General features: G+C 40.2%; 1 protein-coding gene across 2 annotated transcripts; it reads left to right on the top strand.

Moving 5' to 3' along the window:
- Window positions 1–15,896, top strand: ptpdc1a (protein tyrosine phosphatase domain containing 1a). 2 transcript variants are annotated; one of them, XM_065955344.1, is made up of 10 exons: window positions 1–211; window positions 3,882–3,977; window positions 6,542–6,713; window positions 7,037–7,117; window positions 7,376–7,494; window positions 10,119–10,256; window positions 10,347–11,452; window positions 13,465–13,650; window positions 14,544–14,654; window positions 14,734–15,896. In XM_065955344.1, the coding sequence occupies exons 2-10, from the start codon at window positions 3,890–3,892 to the stop codon at window positions 14,845–14,847; spliced, it is 2,115 nt and encodes a 704-aa protein (XP_065811416.1). In that variant the 5' UTR covers window positions 1–211; window positions 3,882–3,889; the 3' UTR covers window positions 14,848–15,896. The 2 variants fall into 2 exon arrangements, with proteins under 2 accessions (XP_065811416.1, XP_065811415.1); XM_065955343.1 differs by lacking the exons at window positions 1–211; window positions 3,882–3,977 and adding an exon at window positions 5,973–6,396.
- The last annotated feature ends 5,902 nt before the right edge of the window (window positions 15,897–21,798 follow it).

The following is a 21,798-nucleotide window of genomic DNA, read 5'->3' as shown; positions in this document are numbered from 1 at the left end:
GACATAACGGGTCTCTTTCCCTACATGACAACACGTCAGGTTGCTAAGTTAGCTAAGGGGAAGCTAGCTCCACTTTGCTGACCAAAATGATGTGGCTAGACGAAACTCCTGGTTTTCTGCGCGCCGGCGATTTAACAACGAAGGCTTTGACGAGATGAATCGACTGCGTGCAGACTACAAAAGACCCCCGGACTCAGGAGACAGAGACGCGGTAAGCGAGGCCTCTCTGGTCACTTTAGCTCCAGCTAACTCTGCACAGGGAGCTAATTAGCAGCCTGCAGCATCAGCACCAGACCCGAACAGCAGAGATAACCACACACTGCAACACTGAGGAAGCTCACTCAACTTCAGTCTTATTTCAAAACATTTCAAACGTGTGTGTAAGCTTTCATATAATTAATTTGTGAGCTTTATTATTGAAGAGGTGACGTCAACGTGGTGGCTGAACAGCTGACTGAACTGTCCACATGTTGACTTTTATTAGATAAGCAAACCCCAACACATCATGTTTCCATCTGATGCTCTTTAATGTCACTAAGTACACTGCCAGGTCAGGAGGAGTGTGTGATTTCAGGTTTTTACACCTGCAGCTGCAGTCAGGAGGTGCTGAGAGGAAAGTCTCATTAAAGGAGGCTCTTCTGTTGTTGTTGTTTTACTTTCCTTTTGTGTGTTTGTCCTCGTGCAGCTTACCTGAACGAGAAAATGCAGCTAATGTACTCTTCTCTTAAAAATGTCCATGGCATACAAGTAGATTCAAGATTCAAGAGTCAAGATTTGTATTTGTCAACATGCTCATGCAGATGTGCAGTGAAATGTGAAAGACTGTTCCGCAAGGCCGTGCAATAAACACTCAAATCAATAAACACTCAAATTGCTAATACACATATATACAGTAAAATAGAAATATTATATATATATATATATATATATATATAATAGGGTGTCAAAGTGCAATGTGCAGATTGGAACGTGTGGTGTTTGTGTGCATCATGTAATCACAGTTCTCACAGTTCTGTTTAAGTATTATCTTATCATAAGAGGCAAAATCACATTATTGACAGCTCGTCTGCATATTAAGTGGCTAAATTAACTTTATCCATCCACCTTATGAATACTGTAAGAACCGTAACAGGCATTGGAACTGGTGTGTCTACACTTAGATGCAATGTAAAATGGGATTAGGATAGGATAGGACAGGATGATACTTTATTGATCCTCAGAGGGGAAATATGGGCGTTGCAGCAGCACAGACAAGTAAGCTCAAAATACAAAATACACATTAAACAGAATAGATTAGATAAGATAAATACAAATATACAAGTACAAAATGAATGATGAAGTTAACTATGCAGGGAGTTGAGACAGTATTTGCAGAGAATGACAAGATAAAGTGACAAGTGATGATTAAAGTGACTTGGTATGATAAAATAGCAGCAAGTAATGTAAAACAGCAGAGAAGAGAGGCAGTGTTGTACCACAGTAATGCAGAGTGCAGTTATATAATATAATGTATTATATAATATAATAGTATTATATTATAGTGAATGAACAAGGAAGTGATTTTTGATACTGTCAGGAGCTGCTGGAGTGACAAAAGCTTCACAATAGTTTTCCTTGATTTTGATTAAAAAATGTGCTTCCTTTTTTTGCGCTGTTAATGGGAACTCGTCTGACTGTACTCGAAATCTGATGGAAACATTTTACCTCGATACCTTTTGCACTATTTTGTATGAATATACTGAAAACGAAACGCTGAATTTAACATGTAGTTTCCTAAATAATCCTACACCATCTACTCGACCATAACACCTTAACAGTATCGGCACTTTTTTAATAAAACATTCAGTTTTTTTCTTTAACACATGGCTCTTATTGTGCTGTTTACCAGTTTCAATCTTGATGCCCTCTTAGTTATAATTCCATCCTATTTTTGATGGTCCTATCCCTTAATAGCCAGTAAGAGGGCATGTTTTCCTGTAAATTATTTCAATAAAGGCAATAATGTGTAGTGTTGCTCATGGATACTGAGATCTCTCTTCTATCTTTGCTCCTTTATGTAGGAATAAGAGCTGTAGGTCAGCCATCAAGGTGACCACAATAACATCTGGTTCAAAAAGTGAACCCAGAGGCAAGAAGACATTAAAACAAACAAGATTTCAGATGTAGTCATATAGGCATTATGGTGCGAGGAGCGCCGTGTTTGCACCATATGTCTGCCATATTTCTTTATTAGCACGCTCAGTGGAAGTGACTGTCACATCCCACACTCATTAGCAGCATCTCTGAAAGCTGTTTCTCAGCCTTCACACCCGCGCCGTCATATCCGCCAACACACTGGCACCTCAGTGGACGAGAGCTTATGGATCCACCACAAGAGTGTGAAGTCTATTGGTTAGTTTGTTCTTAGTTAGTGAATGAGTAAAGGAATTCATGTGAAGTCATTACATTAGCTTGGGTTCTTCTTGTTAAGATTGAATATTACTTTAGTTACATTTACCAGCTCATCATGGAGAGTTTGCGTTTAACATTGCCAAGTCATGTCGTCCTGAATGTGACCTCTAAAACAGATAAAGATGCTTTACAATGTGTAACCATTACTAAAAGAGATAGGAAACTCTAACTCCTTCGTTAACAGAAAACAATATTTTCATCTATTATAATTTATGTTACAGGTTGACTCTATAGGAATATTCATTGCAGTTTGTAAACCCAACATTCAAACTGGTCCCATCGCTACCAGAAGTGCACACTCACACTCAAATCTGACCTCAGCCCTTTGCTTGTGTCATCCCAGCGTTATTGCCCCGCTTTCTTCAGCTGTCCTTTTCTATATAAGGTGATGTTAGGATGTTTGCACTTGGCAACTTAAGTATTCACCTTTCTCTTGTTCAATGGTCTTTAATAACCATTTCCCTTTAGAGAATTGCCTGTAATGTATCTGTAAGTCTTTGGTCTCGTTTATTCTGGCTCACTGTCACACTTTCAGAACTTATTTGGAAACATTACCTGAGCAGAGCGAACGTTATTGTTATGAGTAACCCTGTGCTTTACGAACACAAATAGTAAAGTAGCACATTGAACTTTACTACTTGACGTTGTTTTCATTTGGTCAGTAATTTATTTTCGTAATTTTGTGTTTTTTGTTTTAAGTTAGAAAGCAAATTCATAAAATAAATTGAACTGTAGACTTATTGCACTTTGATTAAGGATGAAGCCGTCCTAATGAGCTTCATCAGCGATAAAGAAAAAGGTCATGGAATCATTTGGCCATCAAAAAGTCAGCATGTGAAGAACAGCGACCTCACTCAATTGTTAATGGTCCACAGTGAGGCAGAGAGCTGTGAAGGTGCAGAGTTTCACTCCTGCAACTAAGTGATGATGCCTGTTGGAGCTGTGGGTGTAACGTGAGAATCAGCTGGTCCCTGGAGTCAAATTGACACTCTGGGAGATCTCGTGCTACATAAATCAGTACAAGTCAGCTGGTATTGTTCTGCAGCTGCACAATAACAGGTGGAGGTGTTCACTTCAATAATGATGGATGATCTGATTTGAGCCATAGAAAACGGAGGGATTTGCCGCATCTAGAATTAAAAAAAAAACATTTGAATGTGTAAAAAAACGACTTTTGTTGTCCCCAGGCCACGCCCACCTGCTCCCAGAGGTGCTGCGGTCAGACTGACACATGAGATGCTGACATGGTGGCTCGGTTTGCACATTTCCCTCTCTCTCCTGGGCTCTCTTGCCAGGCAACACCGCTCATGTCTCGTTTGGTGTGCACATTGTGACTGTTTGTGATATCAGCAGCGTTTGAAAAGCTTCTGCGCTGCTTTTTTAAATTTTTTTAATTTCACTGACTCACAATGTGTTTTCACACCTTTCAGCCCCTGCCATGGCAGCAGGTGTCAGCATACTGAATGACCTGCCTTACCCGATGTGTGGAGCCTGCACAGTAGAGATCATCACAGAGATGGACACAGGTAGGAGAGCTCTGCCACACGACAAACATCACTGTTTTGTTTCCATCGTTTTTCTTATTTTGCAAAGCAATGGCACATGAATTGAACCTGAAATGTATTTGTTAATAAATGATATGCTGTGTATCTGAGATGTGTCTTAGGTTTACTATGAGTTGCAGAGTATTTGTTGTTAAAGTGTGCACTTAAAACGGAAGATAATAATTAAACAATATCAACTAAGTTTCCTTCTTTATGTAGATATTAGTATCTCTTTGGTATTAATGCTGGTGCTCATTGGACATGCATGTAATACAATTTCACAGTTATTATGTCCACAAAGCATATTGTGGTAAACTGCTTCCCTGATTATTTTTAATAATTCATATATTTTTGATTCATTTTATGAGTTGTGGCTATGGAAACAAATTATGATATACCGCTGCCACCATAAAATAATTAAATGTTTTGTTTAGCATGGATTTCTATCTAACAGCCTCCTCTATGTTCCTGTCTTTTTAAACTGATTCGTAATGTATAAAAACCCCACGATAAATCTGTTCTTACATGTAGGTGTTTGTGATTAATTTACTAAAAGAAACACATTTAAGGAAGAAAGAAAAACTGAAAATAAGTGTTGCACCAACTGGGCACCTTCAGTCACTTGTGAACGCTGCAGTCACAAGTGACTGAAGGTGTAGGCATTTCCATCTATCCTACAGTATGTCGTGCCTTCCTCTTGTCCTGAATGTAAGAGTTGATAATGGACTGGTTGAGATGGAGGGATGCGAGTGAATGTGACTGATTTTCAGCGTACTTTACTTTGTGACCTTAACATAAGAACCTCCTGCTGCTGCAGCCCTCTCTTATCTTTGCTATTTGTCAGTCTGCCTGCTGCTCCCACACACTGAGAGCCTCAGTGAGCTGGCAGTATCATTTCACCTCTTGGCTTCAGTTTGTCAGAGGACCTGCTCCTGAATTGTTCAGCAGGTTACAGGCACGATGTCAGCTTTACAATGACTTGACTTCTCTTAAACCAGTGAATACAGGTTCTCCTTTTGTAACATTTCTTATTTTACGGATATGAATGTATCACACAACAGGCAATATTAAAGATTTATTTTTAAATAGATTTTTTTATTTCCAAATTGCTGCATCTAGCCTTGAATCTTATCAGACTCACTTTCCTTCATTTCATTTATTGTAAAGAAATTCTCTGTTAAGGCTGCACAGTGGTGCAGTGGTTAGCGCTGTTGCCTCACAGGGAGGAGGTTCCTGGTTTGAATCCCAGTCAGACAGGAGCCTCAATGTGTGGAGTTTGCATGTTCTCCCTGTGCATGCGTTGGTTCTCTCCGGGTACTCCGGCTTCCTCCAACAGTCCAGAGACATGCTTGTTAGGTAAATTGGTAAACGGTAAATGGGCTTGAGCTTGTATAGCGGACATGTTGCTGCAGGAGCGAATTGAACCCCGCCTCTCGCCTAATGACAGCTGGGATCGTCTCCAGTCCCCCCGCAATGCCAAATGGGAAAAGCTCTTTAGAGAAAGAATGGATGAACATTGTCTGACTAAATAATTTGTTTAGTTTCCATTCAGGCTGTGTTCCTTTAAACAGGAGATTGATGATAAATTGTTTGTTGATAGTTTATTGAACTAAAGATGCATTTATTATTATTATTACATCACAAAAGGAAAGGGTTAAACATTAGGACAAGAAATGAAAGATTTGACACTTAAAAAGCTCTACGAACACTACTACTAACGATACTGGTAATATAGAACTTTTAGAATATGATATGTAGTCAAATGATGCATCTCCTTGTATTGAATGTTATGTATGTTATGTTGTGTGTCATGTTATGTAAACCCTGACTGTAGCTATTTAATCAGAGGCAGACAAAGGTGTTTCATTGTCTACACCACTAGATGTATGACCTTGAAAGCCAGCAAGTACACTGTTTTTCCCTTTCATTAGCACGCTTCCTGCTTCTCATCTGAGTGTGTATGTGTAATTTGTCTGTGCAACACTCACCCCCGTCCTACCTCCCACTGACGACTTTGGAGATAGTTGTCATGGTGACACTTCAAATGCTGATGAACTCTGTGCCAACGGGTGATTGTTTTTCTGATGATTCACCATGGGCACAGAGCTGTCCAGCCACGAGCTGCTGCAGTCAGTGCAGAGACGCCGGCAGTGCAGTGCAGTGCAGTGCAGGCAGCACAGAGAGATGCCGCTGCAGCGTGGACACCACTCCTTAGCTGGGGACATGACGGACAGCGCGAGGAGGCACAACCGCAGGCACTCGGCCTCGGACATCCTGCTCAACGTCCTGCAGCGCAGACGCAGCTCGGCCCTTGGGATCCTCTCCTCCAACACCCACAGAGTCATGGTCGCCGTCAGCATGAACCAACCTGAGCCTCCCACTAAACACAGGACCAAGAGATGTAAACATAGTGAAGAAATAACAAACGCTTTCCATTAAGGGGGTTTGCTGTTGACTTCAGCTGCAAGGAAAGGACGCAGTAAGTTTTTATAAATATTGTCAATTTATTCTTATGAGTACTTGTCTTTTTTTGTTGTTGTCCGCAGCCAATGCTAGGATCCCTACAGCAAAGTACACCAAGATGGGGGAGACCCTGAGGCACGTCATCCCGGGTCACATGCAGTGCTCCATGGCCTGTGGAGGGAAAGCGTGTAAATATGAGAACCCGTCACGCTGGAGCGACGAGGAGCAGGCCATCAAAGGACTCTATTCCTCCTGGTACGTCGGTCAGTCTTACAAATACCTTTCAAACTGCCCTCAGTGTTCATGCGCTCGGTCAACAATGGGTCACAAGTCCGCATCAGTAGCTTCATGAAAAGTCAATACATTTGTCCTGGTGTTTGTCCTTCACTATGTTCTGCTTTTAAAATGGAATCATTGAACAAATGGTATCTATAATTTCAGTACATCACTGTGCTTGCAGAGTCTCTTTAGAGTCGAGTTTAACCAACTTAACCAAACCTAAAACTCAACCTTTTTGAAATATGATTTTGCTGTGTGTACCGCTACTCCCCCTAACTTGTCACATTCTCCACTTACAGGATTACTGACAACTTGCTAGCTATGGCAAGGCCTTCCACTGAAATCATACAGAAATATAATATAATTGAACAATTTCAAAGGTACAGTAATCTCTTCTGCCTTACACCTCTTTCCAATCATTATTTTTTTTTACATTTAATTTATTTGATTCTTTAATAACATTATGATTAACAGTGAAATGGAGACATGTTGTTGAATGGTATGATCCAGCTGTCCAAGGTGACCTGTGTGTAAATACAAGCAGTGCAGCATTGTTCTCGTATTGCTGACTTGTTGTTGTCGTTGTCTACTTTCCGAGCTGCTTTGTAAACTGACTTGTGAACTGTCCCTGTGCTCAGGTGTGGCCTGAAGACAGTCATTAACCTGCAGCGGCCTGGAGAACACGCCAGCTGTGGCAACTCGCTGGAGCAGGAGAGCGGCTTCACTTATCGACCCGAGACGTTCATGAGGGCAGGCAGTGAGTCTCTTCATCCGCACATCAGCAGCAGATTCTCTGAAAGGACACAAGCTAATACATGAAAAACAATTCTTACCTTCACCAAATATATATATATTTAAAATGTTGAATGAAATTAAATCATACATTTTATATTAAGGGAAATGTTTCAATGGCAAACACATTGTAGAGGGACTGTACGACCCTGGTGTCAGTCAGATTTACAGTGTCTGAAATGCCTGCTATAATCAGTTCAACTGAGCTGTGTTCATGCTGGGTGGCTATCCCGTCTGCCCAAGAATCTAACAGTAAAAGTGCTATTGCATTTTAAGTTGTAGGGTTGGGTGCGTGTCCTTCATCTTAGCTCCATGCTTTGCTCTGATACGTCGACAGAATCTGATGTCAGGTTCTGGCCAAGTCCCACAAAGTTCTCGTAACGTCTCGTTCAGAGCAGCATGTGATTACACCAACAACTGTGTGTCTTATGTTTAAAAAAAACATCCAACATCGTAAGATTCCAGTATATGTATGTATTTAAATACAGCATAATAGATCTCCTTTAACGAGGATGAGATTAACGTTACACAAACGTCAGTCAGTTACTTCAATGTTTTGGGTTTTTTAGATTTTATTTTTGTGTGTTTTTGCCTTCATCGTAGAGATAGGACAGTGGATAGAGTCAGAAATCAGGGAGAGAGAGAGAGAGAGTGGGGAATGACACGCGGGAAAGAAGCCACAGGTCAGATTTGAACCTGGACCACCAGCGCCCCACTTAAATGTTATCAAATAAAATTTAAGACAGCAACACAAAAATATGGCTGTTAAAGTGAGTTACATTTAGATTAAAGTTTTTTGTCAGCTCCTCGTGTTAAGATTGTTGATTGCGCTCTGACTCAACAACTCGAATGGTTTCCTAGCAACAGCATTGTATAATTATCAGGATTTTTACTACATGATGCCTTCCACTGTAGTGGTAGACACTCATAATGTGGATCTATGATTTAGTTATCACACATAGCTAACGCTGGAGGTAATTATAAATAAGTAGTTACACCGATCCCCGATGAAGAATAGAGCTTCTTCCTCATTTGGATAAGATGTTAAAGAGACTGTTTGACAAGAGAGTTCTACTAGGAATAAGCCCTTTTAGAGCAGTTATTCGTAGCATTTGAGATGAAGTTTGGGAGTGAAAGCAGGTAATAGATCAGAGGCTGAAGGTAGAGTTAAGATTTTTCTCTTTGAAACATAAACATTAAGTGTTTTTTTCTGGTCCATGGTAATCACGTAACAACAGATGGATTCCACAGTGGTTATGTCTCTGGAGGATGGCTTCATCCTCTTCCTAACAAGCTCCCTCGAGATCTTTCCCCAAGTCACCTCATGAAAGCATCCGCTGCGTTAGGAAAGAGCTGTCTTTCATTTGACTCAGAAAAAAAAAGATGTGTCAGGTAAAAACACAGGCTTGTTGTTGTGTTGCTGTGAGGGTTGGCTTAAGTATTGATACTTTAATAGTTTTTTTAATAGCTTGTGTTTGAAACGATACAATCTAACTAGACTTGAGCTTGTACAGCGCTTTTCTAGTCTTCTGAAGACTCAAAGCGCTTTTACACCGCAGGTCACACCTTCACATTCACACACTGATGGTAGAGGCTGCCATGTAAAGTGACCATCAGGAGTAACTAATTCATACACAATTACGCATTCATACGCCGCTTCAGAAGCAGATGGAGCAACTTGGGGTTGAGTGTCTTGCCCACCTGTGTCACTTGGGACACATCAGACATGTGGCTGTAAGAGCTGGGTATCAAACCCCCGATCTTCTTGTTGGGAGACGACCGACTGTACCAACTGAGCCACGGCCGCCCTGTGAAAGAACCAAAGCTAATAAATATAGATCTTGAAACTGTTTCCACCAGAGGCTAAATCATGAGCGCGAGAGAAGTGATGGTTTTTTTGACCTAGAGAGGAAGGAGTGTTGACGAGAACACTACTGAATCAGAGAGATGAAATGCTAGTTCCAGTTTTTTGATTATTTTTTTTTTTTCCACAGCAGCAACCTTCTTAATTAAAGAACAAACAAACTTCAACTGGAGGGCAGAGTCATTGCATAGAAACACACCTCAACACACCTCTACAAAGCCTTTCTCTGTGGAAGAAAGAAGTGTAGAAGTGTCTAAAATCACTCAACGTATAAACCAGCAATCAAAAGTTGCCTGGCCTGGCCTTTTGTTTAGGGCAGCTGTAACAGCAAGGATCAGGCTCTTCCCAAGACGAGCCCTTCTGCACCTCAGAGCTCTGTACCTCCGTCCTGAGGGAAGTCGGGGGTGATGTGGATGATTAGTGGATGTGTGGTGTCATGTTCTATGGAGGTTGCAATGTGTGTGATGGCCCTGTTGTTGAGTTCTGTCAGGTTGTGTGTGGGAAGAACAATCATTCCAGCGGCTGTGGTTAGCACTGCGTTTGAGTTTGTCCCTGTTTTAACAGATGCTGAAGAAGCAGGTGGAACAGTACAGTAGGATGGGCGGGATCATGCTCTGATATAGCAACAGGAGGAGATAGGGGGTCAATATGAAGTCCATTCTTTGCAGATGGGCTGACAGTCTTTGATGTGCTCTGAATTCTCTGTCTGCTTTTGTGTGTTTCAGTTTATTACTACAACTTTGGGTGGAAGGATTATGGTGTTGCGTCTCTGACTACGATCCTCGACATGGTCAAAGTCATGTCGTTTGCTATCCAAGAGGGAAAACTGGCTGTCCACTGCCATGCCGGCCTCGGAAGAACAGGTGTGTAACACTTGCTATTTGGAATTGCCTAAATTATAATTTCATGCTTGTAGAAATGTCTGTTTATAAAATGTATTTATTGTCCCATAGGTGTGTTGTTAGCTTGTTACTTGGTTTTCACGTCCCGGATGAACGCTGACCAAGCCATCCTGTTCGTGCGAGCCAAGAGACCGAACTCCATCCAGACCAGAGGCCAGCTCCTGTGTGTAAGGGAGTTCGCTCAGTTCCTGGTTCCCCTCAGGAGCGTCTTCTCCTCTGCAGATCCCAAAGCGAGTGCCGTCACCTTGTCCCAGTACCTCACCCGGCAGAGCCACCTGCTTCATGGATACGAGGCCCGACAGATGAAACACGTGCCAAAGATCGTCCAGCTGGCATGTCAGCTCCTCGTTGACGTCGCAGCCGACAGACAAGTGGTGATCGAGGAGGAGTGGCTGGAGATTCCCGACCTCACGGCCGAGGTGGAGAAGACCGTCTCGCAGCAGGCTCTGCAGCAGCTCGGGAAGGAGATGAGAGGGAAGGGGATTCCCGTCCCGCCTTGCTCTTCCTCTCATCCTGTCAGTGCATCCGCTCAGCAGTCCAGACCTCCTCAAGATCAACCAAGTGATAACGAGCTTGACCCACTGTGGCAGGAGCAGAACGTAGAAAGCCCTCTGAAATCCTCGCTGTCCGACAAAAGAAGCCTCAGTTACAGCGATTCTGTCCTTCATAAACCTCGACCGCAGCAGTACCATTTAGAAAACCTAAAGAGCTACAAACCAATCAACTGTCTGAACAAATACTCCTTCTCTCACAGCAGCCTCACTGGTTGTAACACCCCGAGAAATTGGGACCTCTCTCCTCAGGACATTATCAGCATCATTCAGGACCCCATGGGAGATGCAAAAAAAGACGCAGGATCATCCTCCTCAAGAAGGAAGCTACACAAGTGGCATCAAAGTTTGTCTTTAGATCTGTCCGAGCAGAGAAGAAAATCTTACTGTTACGCCACACATTCAGCCTTATCCACTAAGAGCAAACTAGTTACCCGGGAGACGAAGCCAGATGTGGACGTGTCAGTGGATGAAGGGGTTGCAACAGTTCCTTTCATCACCCTGCAGCCTGAGCTGTCTGCAGAAGGCAGACACCTGCTGGTGGCCAAAGCTTTAGCCATGGACCTGACAGACAATGATCTGACCTCCAAAGTGCTGCAGTGGCAGGTAGAGTACACCACACATTATACTCATTTGTACACACTGTAGTGTCATGTAGCGATACAAATCTGTTTGAAGCTACCTTTCTTTATATTCTGGCCTCTGACTGGACTAGTATCAAAGCCAATCTGCAGTCTAAAGACTCAATGATTGCAATGTAGTGTTGAATCTGTGATCCGTTCAGATCCCTCCACACGTGACTCACAGATTCATTGAAAAATTTCCAACATTGCGTAGAATAAATATAATGCTGCTAAATGTCTGCGCAGAGTCTCAGTGAAAAGAAAGCAGTGTTTCAGTAGTGTGTGTAGGCGCCGTGGAGAAATAAGAAGACCATTCAGTCTTTTAAAAAATATTTTTCATTGCTTGTATCCTGCAGGTTTTGGCTTGTGGCTGCTTATAAAAAAACATCAATCAGTAACTTAAAGTTAGCGACATCATCCTGCAGCCTGTTATAACCTGTAACCTTAGAACTCTTACACAGCGCTGTGTTTGATCCGTAAACTGAAGCTATAGTCCGTAAAAAAGACGCTCCCTGTTTGGGGCAGGCATGTGCACAGACACACACACACATATATCCGCTCAATGACCGATGTGTTCATGTTACGTGTTCAACATGGTCAAAGCTCAGATGAGGAAAAAAATGTGTTTTTGTTGATTACAGCAAACTTGTTTTTGTCGGTAAGATTTCTATTTTGTTGATACGTTTTGTTGGGAGGAAAATAAATACTGTTAAGAACTGATGCAGATTTTTAAATTAAAGTTTGTTTTACTGAGATTTTTAAAAGCACTCTCTAAATAACAAGAGAGTTCAATTTCATAAAACTGCTTTAATTATTATTATTTTAATTGTAGCAATGTGAATATCGCGAAGAAAATTGAGCTTTTAGCCAATCTGGAAATCAATCCAATGCCTGACAAAAAAATCTGTCATCCCATCCCGACCGTGAGGTTTATGATCCGTTGCATCCCTGTTCAATGTGAATATTTACTGTGCTTTGAATCTTTGCTGGTTGCCTTGCATTACCCCATGTAAAAACCAATATGTGTTGTATTCACATAGTTTTTAAAGGCATGATATAATGTGTTACTAAGTGATCATCTCCATTCAATCTGCAGAGTCCCTCTGCACCTTTAAGAAAAAGCTAAAGACCCAGCTCTTTCATGAATACCTACTAACTTAATGATGATGGTCTCCATATTATTGATGATGATGATGATGATGGTTTTTGTTTGATAACGACGACTTATAAGATGGTTTCTATACTGATTAGAGCTCTCAAGAACTGCCATCAATGTTGTGCTTTGCCTCTGGTCACTTCCTGTCGGCACCTGTGTGTCCAATCAGACTCAAAGCTGATCGTTTGCTCTTACTCACATTGTTCGCTTTTGTCTAGATCCTTGCTTGTGTTGTTCTTACTCTCTGATGTACGTCGCTTTGGATAAAAGCGTCTGCTAAGTGAATTGTAGAATTGTAGAATCATCTCTGTGTTTCTTTAGACAAAGCTATGCTGGTTGTTCCCCCTAATTTAAGGCTCTTTGCTTAGCAACACGTTGTTTGGGCTATCTGCAGACAGACATGAGAGTGCATGAAACTAAAGGAGTATTTATTACACAATTTACCTTCTAAATAGTGTCATCTATAGAACATTTTGAAAGGTCATGTTTATTTTAACAGTTGGAAAACTACAGTTCTCAACTAAAAAGGAAAAAAGGCAACATAGTTAAGATTCCTTTCATATTAGCTCACTGTGTTTTTTCTGCATTAATACCATATCACTTGCACAACAGCTACCTGGTAACATGGAAGCACATTGCTGTCTGTGTGTGTGTGTCCTGTCATTTCACTATGAACCCTTAAAGGAACATTGCTTGTATTGGTTGGTGAACTGTCATTAACTCTTTCAAAGATCCCCAGACTTCCATCAACAGATATTTACCAGACAGAATTATATCCCTGAGAGACACTTCATTTAAAATCAGCTCATCGTTACAGTGCTCTGTGTTGTGATCTGCAGACGGAGCTGAACACCAGAGAGGGAGCGTGGGAAAGGCTCTGCATGGAGAGAGATCCTCTGGTCCTGTCTGGCCTCATGTGGTCCTGGCTGGAGCAGCTCAAGGGTCCAGTCATCAGCAGCGAGGATATAAAAGCCCTCAGTGAGAAGAATGTAAATCCAGAGGACGCCCTCAACTCTCTGGAAAAGGTTGCCAAGTTGAATAATTTCCACCGCATCTCTGTCTGTGGCAAACAATGCTAACACTGTTGTTCTTTTTTTTTTTACACTGCAGTTTAACCCAGTGTTCATTTCACTTTCAAACATGATTATTGCAACATATGACAAATTTTGTTTTGATTGTTAATGTGATGAAGTCAATGCAGAGAGATTAACTTCTGAATTTCTTTAAATTTGTACGAGGCCAAAAATATGTTTTTATCTCTCCTTTGAAAAGATTTTAAACGAGAAATGTGTAACTCTGACACCCAGTGTTTAAAATGGGTATTGCAGTCCAAATTCAAATCATTGGAGGGAGCTCTCTCCCCTTGCCTCCTCCTCCCTTGAGTCAATCTGTACACAGGTTACCATGTCACAGACACTGCAGCTTCAGTGTTTAGCCAGTTCTGCAACGGTCTTGTAACCTCTCTCCATTTTATAAAAAAACATCTCCAATTTTTATCCTAGTTCTGGTCGCGGTGAGCTTATTAGAAAATGCCAAGGCTTTTTAGTTTCAGGGGTTAGCTTGCTTGCTTCCATCGCTGCAACACCTGTTGGTTTGCCGAGGTGCGTCCACAACAGCTATGTGGGGGGGCCTTAAAAACCCCCCCAGAGCATTCAGGAGCAGAATCTAAAGTTAGAAGGAGGACATACTGGCTGCTGCATTGTTGTCAGAGAAGCCAGCACTTCAACATAACATGTTTCCTTAATTTCTGATGATATAGTAAGGTCATTGTATGGTTTAATTCAGTGGAGATTTTACAGATTGCTCTTTTAAACTGAGCATCTGGCGACTGAAAATGCCAATCTGTAATCTGACAGTATTGTACCTCCTCCTCCTCCTCCTCCTCCTCCTCCTCCTCCTCCTCCTCCTCCGCTGACAGGGCCACAGACTCACTTTGCTGTGTATCCTCCAATGTGCTGCTCACGTGCTGCCAATGCCTGAAGAGGTGGAGACTAGTTTTCTCAACCAAACAATAAAAGTGTTCACTAAGGTGAGTTTAAATACATATATCAAGATTATGTGGAGATGTGTTTAGTATTCATGAATCACTAACTCTGCGTACTCCTCAGATTGACCCCGCCTCTGAGAAGAACGAGTCTTTGTACACTAAACTGAAAGCAATTCTCGCTCCCATTCTGCATGAGCTGCGCGACAAAGCTGTGGAGGAGAATGAAGACTCCTGATTCCCAGCTTCAACAGGACGCGGAGGACTCACATCTTGGGTTCTACCTTTTCTTCTTGGGCATTACTGTGTGTTTTAAGCCAGTTTCTTGCATCAGATACTGCTGAGATTTGCCAATCTATAGTCTCAAGATATTTGAAGACTATTTCTTTGACGGGTCAAGCGTTTTATTTATCTTAAAAGCTCTACGCACTGCCAGTCTCTTACATGTGCCACTGTGTTCGATTTGTTATCTGCTCTGTTGTTTCATTTTAAAGGGACTTAATGTTGCTTACATTATCTAACTGTTTGTCTAAAAAAAAGAGATTGAGAGACTTTCTCATGTTGTTAGCATTATGTTATTTAAATGTGTATCTCAGCTCTTTAAGCTGTTAGAAAAAAGAAAAACGTGGGTCTAATTTAAACCAAAAGATGTTTCTACACTGTGCAGAAGCTACAATGTGTCTTATTTATTCAGATGTTCTGATTTGAAATGCAGCGTTTGGTTTAACCTGTTGACAAGCTGCATGGTCGCTTTGTTCTTGTAGAATGTAAATTCATTCTGAGAAACTAATGCTAACTGTGGCTGTTTTTATGGCAATGCAAATTTGACAAAGGCCACAGTGCATTTGCTTTTCCAATCCATTTATTTTCCATAATACTGTGCTCACCAAAAAAAAACAAAAAAAACAAAAACCCTCTCACTGTGCTGCTCTGTTATGAATGCATTTGTAAAACATTGATCTGCCTCCACTGCTGCATCGAGCAAAAATGCTCTGCCTCAACTCAAATGGCCTCTGTCCTGACTCATGCTGCCGTGTGTATCGCACCTCCTGTGTTTGGGGGGTAGCTGTTGGCTGTTAGTCACCGTCACCTCTGTTACGTCCCATGTTTGACACTCTGTTACAGTAACTCCATCTTCTGTCACATGCTGAACGTGGAACACTAATGATAACAATGAGACGAAACACATACAACATTGTACTGTGGGGATTTTCAACAAGCACTATTTTTTCATTGTAACAACAGGCTACTTCTTATAGAATTAAAAAGGACTTACTGCAAGATAAATTTACCGAGCCGGTCTTTTTTTTCCCCTTGACTGTGAGTTATCAGCAATATGACATAAAAGCCCCAAAAGAAAGGAGAGGGCGCCTCCTGGTGTTATGAAAATAATATCACATCAAAAAAATTTTTTTAAATAAAGTAATAAATCTTAAATATGTTACATTAAAAAAATGTCGGTTGAAAAGATGAATTTTGCAGTCTTTACTCTTTAACATCAGAAAAATCTATGGTCATCATCAGTTCACAGTATTACTCCAATCTTTACATTTGATCCCACTAGACTTGATTTCTTGTTTGTTACATTTCAACTCAAAACAGAGATTTATCCACTTTACATAGAAATAGAAAATAATGAGGGGAAGTCCAACATCCTTTCCCACATTCGCTGTCAGAATAGAATAGAATTACTTTATTGATCCCAAACTGGGAAATTGTGGCGTTACAGCAGCAGGTTGTCCAAGCACACAATATTAGCAAAAAACACAATATTAGCAAATCTAAACATAATACAATATAAAATACAAAGTAAATAAGCACTAAAAATATAAAAACTAAGAATGTGAATAAATACAACCAGGATTTAACTTAGCATTATTAAAAGAAAAGCCAACAAACAGGATGTAATTAGCAGTATTATATTTTTTAAAAGAATATTAACAATTTTAAGTGACTTTAGTCCGATGTGGAAGTACTGCACATGAATTAGCTTTGTAATTTTTGAATGTATGACTGTGGAGGACGAGATCTGACAAAAGTATAAATAAATAAATAAATGTCTAAATAAATACTGGAATAAATAGATAAAAGAATGAATAAATTCCTAGTTCCTCCTACCTCATTAGCATACGGACACAGAAATGTATAAATAAATAAATGTGGAAATAAATAAATGTAGAAATAAGTAAATATGGAAATAAATAAATGTAGAAATGAATAAATGTGGAATTAAATAAATGTAGAAATAAATAAATATGGAAATAAATAAATGTATAAATAAATTTAAGACATTTAATTATTTATGTCCCATTTATTTACCAGTTTTTATTTATTTATTCACGCATTTAATTATGTATTTATTTATTCATTATTGTATTTATTTATACATTTATTTATTTACACTTTACACTACGACTTCTTTTTTATTCCTTAAAACACACCAGGGGGTTGCTGCTGTAATCTTAACTTTGAAACGCTAGGGGTGCTAATGCGGCCTTTAGCGCGTCGCTCGTCGCAAGTGGTCAGTTAAGAACCCCACGAAGAAGAAGAAGAAAAAGAAGCAGCGAGAGGGTGGAGGGAGCGACATGGCAGACAGGTGGGTAAGACTGTAGAAATCATACATTTATGAAATGAATATACCTCGATGCTCGGAATTTTCACTCTTTAAAACGTTCTACTGCGATACTTGGACTTATTTTGTAACGAAACCACCCGGGTGCTGCTTTACTTTAATCCGACGAAGAAGAAGAAGAAGTGCTTTTTCAGGACAAGCATGCTGAAACGTGCTGCTAGCTAACTGTTAGCTGTTAGCAGCTAGCAGGCTGTAAGGAGTGGTTAACTGCTGTAGCTGGCAGAGTGCACTGCAGCGATTACAACACCTTCATTTTCCCTTCTTTTATACCTTTAAATATTACCTTCTTTCAGGTGGAAATAACCAAACAAAACTTGATTTATCTTCTGAATGTCTTATCTCGCTGCTTAGTTATTAAAACCAGCTTTCATTGCATGTGTAAGGAATGTAAAAGCTGCTCACAGTAATGAGTAGGAAGGCTTCATTTCTTATCACACATTGAGGGTTATTTGTGCAGTCATGCCTAAAGAATTAGAATAATCTAAAATGAGTGAAGGAAGAGAGAAAACCTGCAGCGAAATTGTGATTTTTCCACATTTTCTTCGGTGAACAATGAGTCGTTACCTCCTGTCAAACCCGCCTGTGGTCTCTAATCTAATCAAATACGATGTTACTGTTTGAAATATATTAATAAGACACTTCAGGGGAGGGGGGCACGACCATTTAGACTCAGGAGGGTTTTAAAGAAGAAGAAGAAAAAGAAAAAGTCCGCAATGGATCAGAATGTGTTTTTGTGTTTTTTTTCTCCTTCTCAATCTTTGCAGGCTGCAGGAAAATCCAGATTTCTTCCACCAGAAATCGAAGTTTAATGATCGATTAAAATCTCCAGATTCACACTTTCAGTTATTCTAAACTCCAGCTTATTTGAATCAGATCCTGAGGCATCTCATTTGGTTGTAAATTCAGTTATTAGATGATGATTGAAGGGAACATTGCCTTCTTTGTAGGGCTGGGTGATATATCGAGTTTTTTTTAAAGATATATCGATATTTTTTCAAACAAGATATAGTCTAAGACAATATCGTTAATATCGATATCGTTTAAGTTGCATTAAAATAATGTTATAGAGGTGTCAGGTCACCTTTTTCTCATCTCACTGATGATGACTGACTGTCTCCTCCTCTCTCTCTTTTATTGTATTTAAGGAACATTTTTAATTTATAATATTACTTCTTAAATTCACAAACAGGTAGTTTATTTTTCCACGTGTTTTCACTGTTAATAAAATACATTTCGAGATTTATATATCGAGTATCGCCATTCAGCTAATCAATATCGAGATGTGAGTTTTGGTCCATATCGCCCATCACACCTCCTGAAGCTTAATAAGCTTTATTTTGTATCTGATGTCAAAATGTTTGTCTTAGTTGTTGGGGAAGTTGGGTGTAACCACTGTACTGTTTTATTTTAACTAATGTTTGATAATGAGCGTAGTGGAAGTCCTGATGTGTGCGGCCCGGAGACTACGGCGCTGCTGGTTGCTGTCTGTGGTCCAACATGTGTTGTTGTATGTGTTGTTCGTCCCCCCCGCACCCAAGCATGAATGGCTGCCACATGATAAGTGTCAACACCTGTGTCCTTCTCCATAAAGCTGTAAATGTAGGGTTCAGTTGTTGTTGTTGTTGGCTCAGATTGCAACGGCTTGTCAAAACAACAAAACTGCATCGCGCTTCTCTTAACGCTGGAAATCATTTGAGGTGTTTGAATCAGGTGCTTTTTAAATTTGAGGATTTAGAATCTGATCCTGGTCACAGAGGAGCGTGTTGTCGTCTAAAAGAAGTTACCCTAATGAGTTCTCTGACTCAGGTCAGTTGTTCCTACATTATAAATGAGGCTGAAAAGAAGGTTGTACACTCGTCTTTGGTCGTTGCTGTTAAGAACATGCACGCACAATGAGTTCATATCGATGTAGAATCTAACCTCTCGTGTGAATGTCTCTCCGCAGCACGAGGACCCGGCTGCCAGTCTGTGTCAGAAGATCAGAAAAGCCCCTGGTGGTTTCCCCTCGTGTCATAACGCTCTTTTAAGTCTGACCCCGGTCCTCTGCTGTTGCTGCAGCTCCATTGCACGGTGGGATGAGGTAGTAGGTTGTATAGTTTTAGGGTCACACCCGCACTGGGAGATAACTATTCAACCTACTGTCTTTCTCAAAGTGGCACGCACACTTCACGTCGTCTGAATCCCGTTTCCAGTCCTTCACCGTTTGTATCAGCAGAGAGAAGTTTGTTAGTGAAGGTGATTAGTCCCAGGCGCTCCCTCAGTGTGAGGTAGTAGATTGTATAGTTGTGGGGTAGTGATTTTGCCCTGTTTTGGAGATAACTATACAATCTATTGCCTTCCCTGAGGGGCGAAATATCTTCAGTTTTATTTTTTATTACAGTCTGTAACATTTAATTCTGCAATGCTCTTTTTTTTTTCTGTGCCAACCTTTTTTGCTCCGATTGTCCGTTCTAAGTACCAGAGCATGTTGAAATATTTCAAAAGTCATACTGCACTTTTCTATTTTGTATCCCATAAAATGTGATGTATTGTGTGTTGGATCATTTGAGTATGTGATTGAATACATTTACAATACATGAGTGAAAACACTGACTTGTCTGGATTGTGTTTTTTTTCCCCCGGTGTAAATATAAATCCATTTGCATCTTCTTCAGCAGTTTGATAAAAAGTATTCTACAATTAATTTCGCTTTTATCCAAAGCCATGACATCAGAGTAAGAACAACACAAGTAAGGATCTAGAAAAAAGGGAACAGTGTCAGTAAGAGCAAACGATCAGCTTTGAGTCTGATTGGACACACAGGTGCTGACAGGAAGTGACCAGAGGCAAAGCACAACATGGACTGTTTAGAGCTCTGTATAGAAATCATCCTAAACTCACCATTATTAAACTAAACTATCATCATATTAGTAAAGAGTAATGAATTATGCACAACTATTAGGGCTGGGCAATATGGAGCAAAACTCAAATCTCCATATTGTTTAGCTGAAAGGTAATACTCTATATATTTATAAAGAAGTAAGTTTGAAGATAATCCACAACACAAATGTTTTTCATTAACAGTCGGCTGCACGGTGTCAACATGGACATGAAAAATGACAAATGGCTCTATGGAGACATGTATACAGATTTAATGCAACATAAACTATATGGATATAAACCTTATTGTCTTACCCTCTTGTTTGAAAACATTGATACATGAAGTGCTCACTGTCAAAGTCACGAGCATGTTCTAAGTGAATTGTGAAGCAGTTTCAAACAAAAAATTAAAACATAAGAGAAAGAAATAATCAGAGGATAACTGAATTAGTTTCAGTTTGGTGCTCTTTATGAAATGACAGAACATCAACATGTACAGTATGTTGGGGCTGCACAATACATCACAATGCCATTGTTATCACAGTGTGAGCTTTCACAGTGTGAGTAAACAGCAAGAGTCTGAGTTTTATAACAAAGAAATAATCATGTTCAAAGAAGACCGATCTCAATCAGTATGTGCACGTTACCTGTCTGATGATGGCCAAAGCTTCAACAACAGGATGAAGTGGACATGAAGCTCCAGCTAACTGTCAGCTGTGGCTCAGTTGGTAGAGTCGACCGGGAGGTCGAGGGTTTAATCCCCAGCTCCTGCAGCCACATGTCAATGTGTCCAAGACACTTAACACTACGGCAAGACACCCCTAATTGCTTTCTGCTGCTTAGTTGGCGTCGTATGAATGGGATATGTTACTCCTGATGGTCACTTTACAGCAGCCTCTACCATCAGTGTGTGAATGTGAAGGTGTGACCTGCAGTGTAAAAGTGTTTTGAGTAGTCAGAAGACTAGAAAATAAATATACAAGCACAGGTACATTTATCCTCAGATTAGTTTGTGTTAGTTGATTGGTTTAAAAAAAAAAAAAAAAAAGGGGGGTTTATTTGTGGTTGGACATGTTTGCAAACACAAGTATTGTGTACAGTAAGAACGGCAGATACATCAAAACAGAGCTACAGATCATATGCAGTCTTTAATATTTGTTTTTTTAACCACACTTCATTTCATTATTGACCAAACTAATCACACACTACAATTCTCAGGCTACTACACTACAACATCTTGCAGGCTACAAAACATATATAGTAATGTCTAAACTGATGTCTGTGTCGATGATTTTGAAGGAGTGTGATTGTCTGGGAAATGAAAACCCTGTTCATTTGTGCACTTCCAAAAAAACATCAAAGAGTAGCCGGAGCGACCTGATTTCTTTTAGTCAGTAGGTGGCAGGTCTTGTGAACATTAAAGGTGCAATCTACCTTGAATTAAATGTTAAATGATGTGTTTCAGAAAAAAACACATTTTAAATTGAGAATCAGAAGATTATAATGAAAGTGAAGGAGGCTAAGTCTGACATGCAGAGAGAAGAGAGAGGAAGTGAAAATCACTATATGAATGCATCATATAGTTTTCAACTTTGGCTAAACGATTGAGGAATTATAAAGTTCTAATAATAATGTCTATTAAGAGTCTATAATAAAGGTGTAAAGAAACTTAACTGGAAAATGAGATGTCAATCAAAG

Source organism: Labrus bergylta, chromosome 5 (assembly GCF_963930695.1).
Source record: "Labrus bergylta chromosome 5, fLabBer1.1, whole genome shotgun sequence".
NCBI classification, from domain to species: Eukaryota; Metazoa; Chordata; class Actinopteri; order Labriformes; family Labridae; genus Labrus; species Labrus bergylta.
The sequence above is the reverse complement of the archived record's forward strand: the minus strand, read 5'-3'. Positions and strand labels throughout refer to the sequence as shown.

What these genes read in the sequence shown, in the direction of transcription:
- ptpdc1a (XM_065955343.1), top strand. Translation starts at nt 6,090, where the DNA reads ATGGGCACAGAGCTGTCCAGCCACGAGCTGCTGCAGTCAGTGCAGAGA. An exon ending in TAAACACAGGACCAAGAGAT is followed by an intron (nt 6,397 to 6,541) that starts GTAAACATAGTG and finishes TGTTGTCCGCAG; the next exon opens with CCAATGCTAGGATCCCTACA. An exon ending in CAATAAAAGTGTTCACTAAG is followed by an intron (nt 14,655 to 14,733) that starts GTGAGTTTAAAT and finishes CGTACTCCTCAG; the next exon opens with ATTGACCCCGCCTCTGAGAA.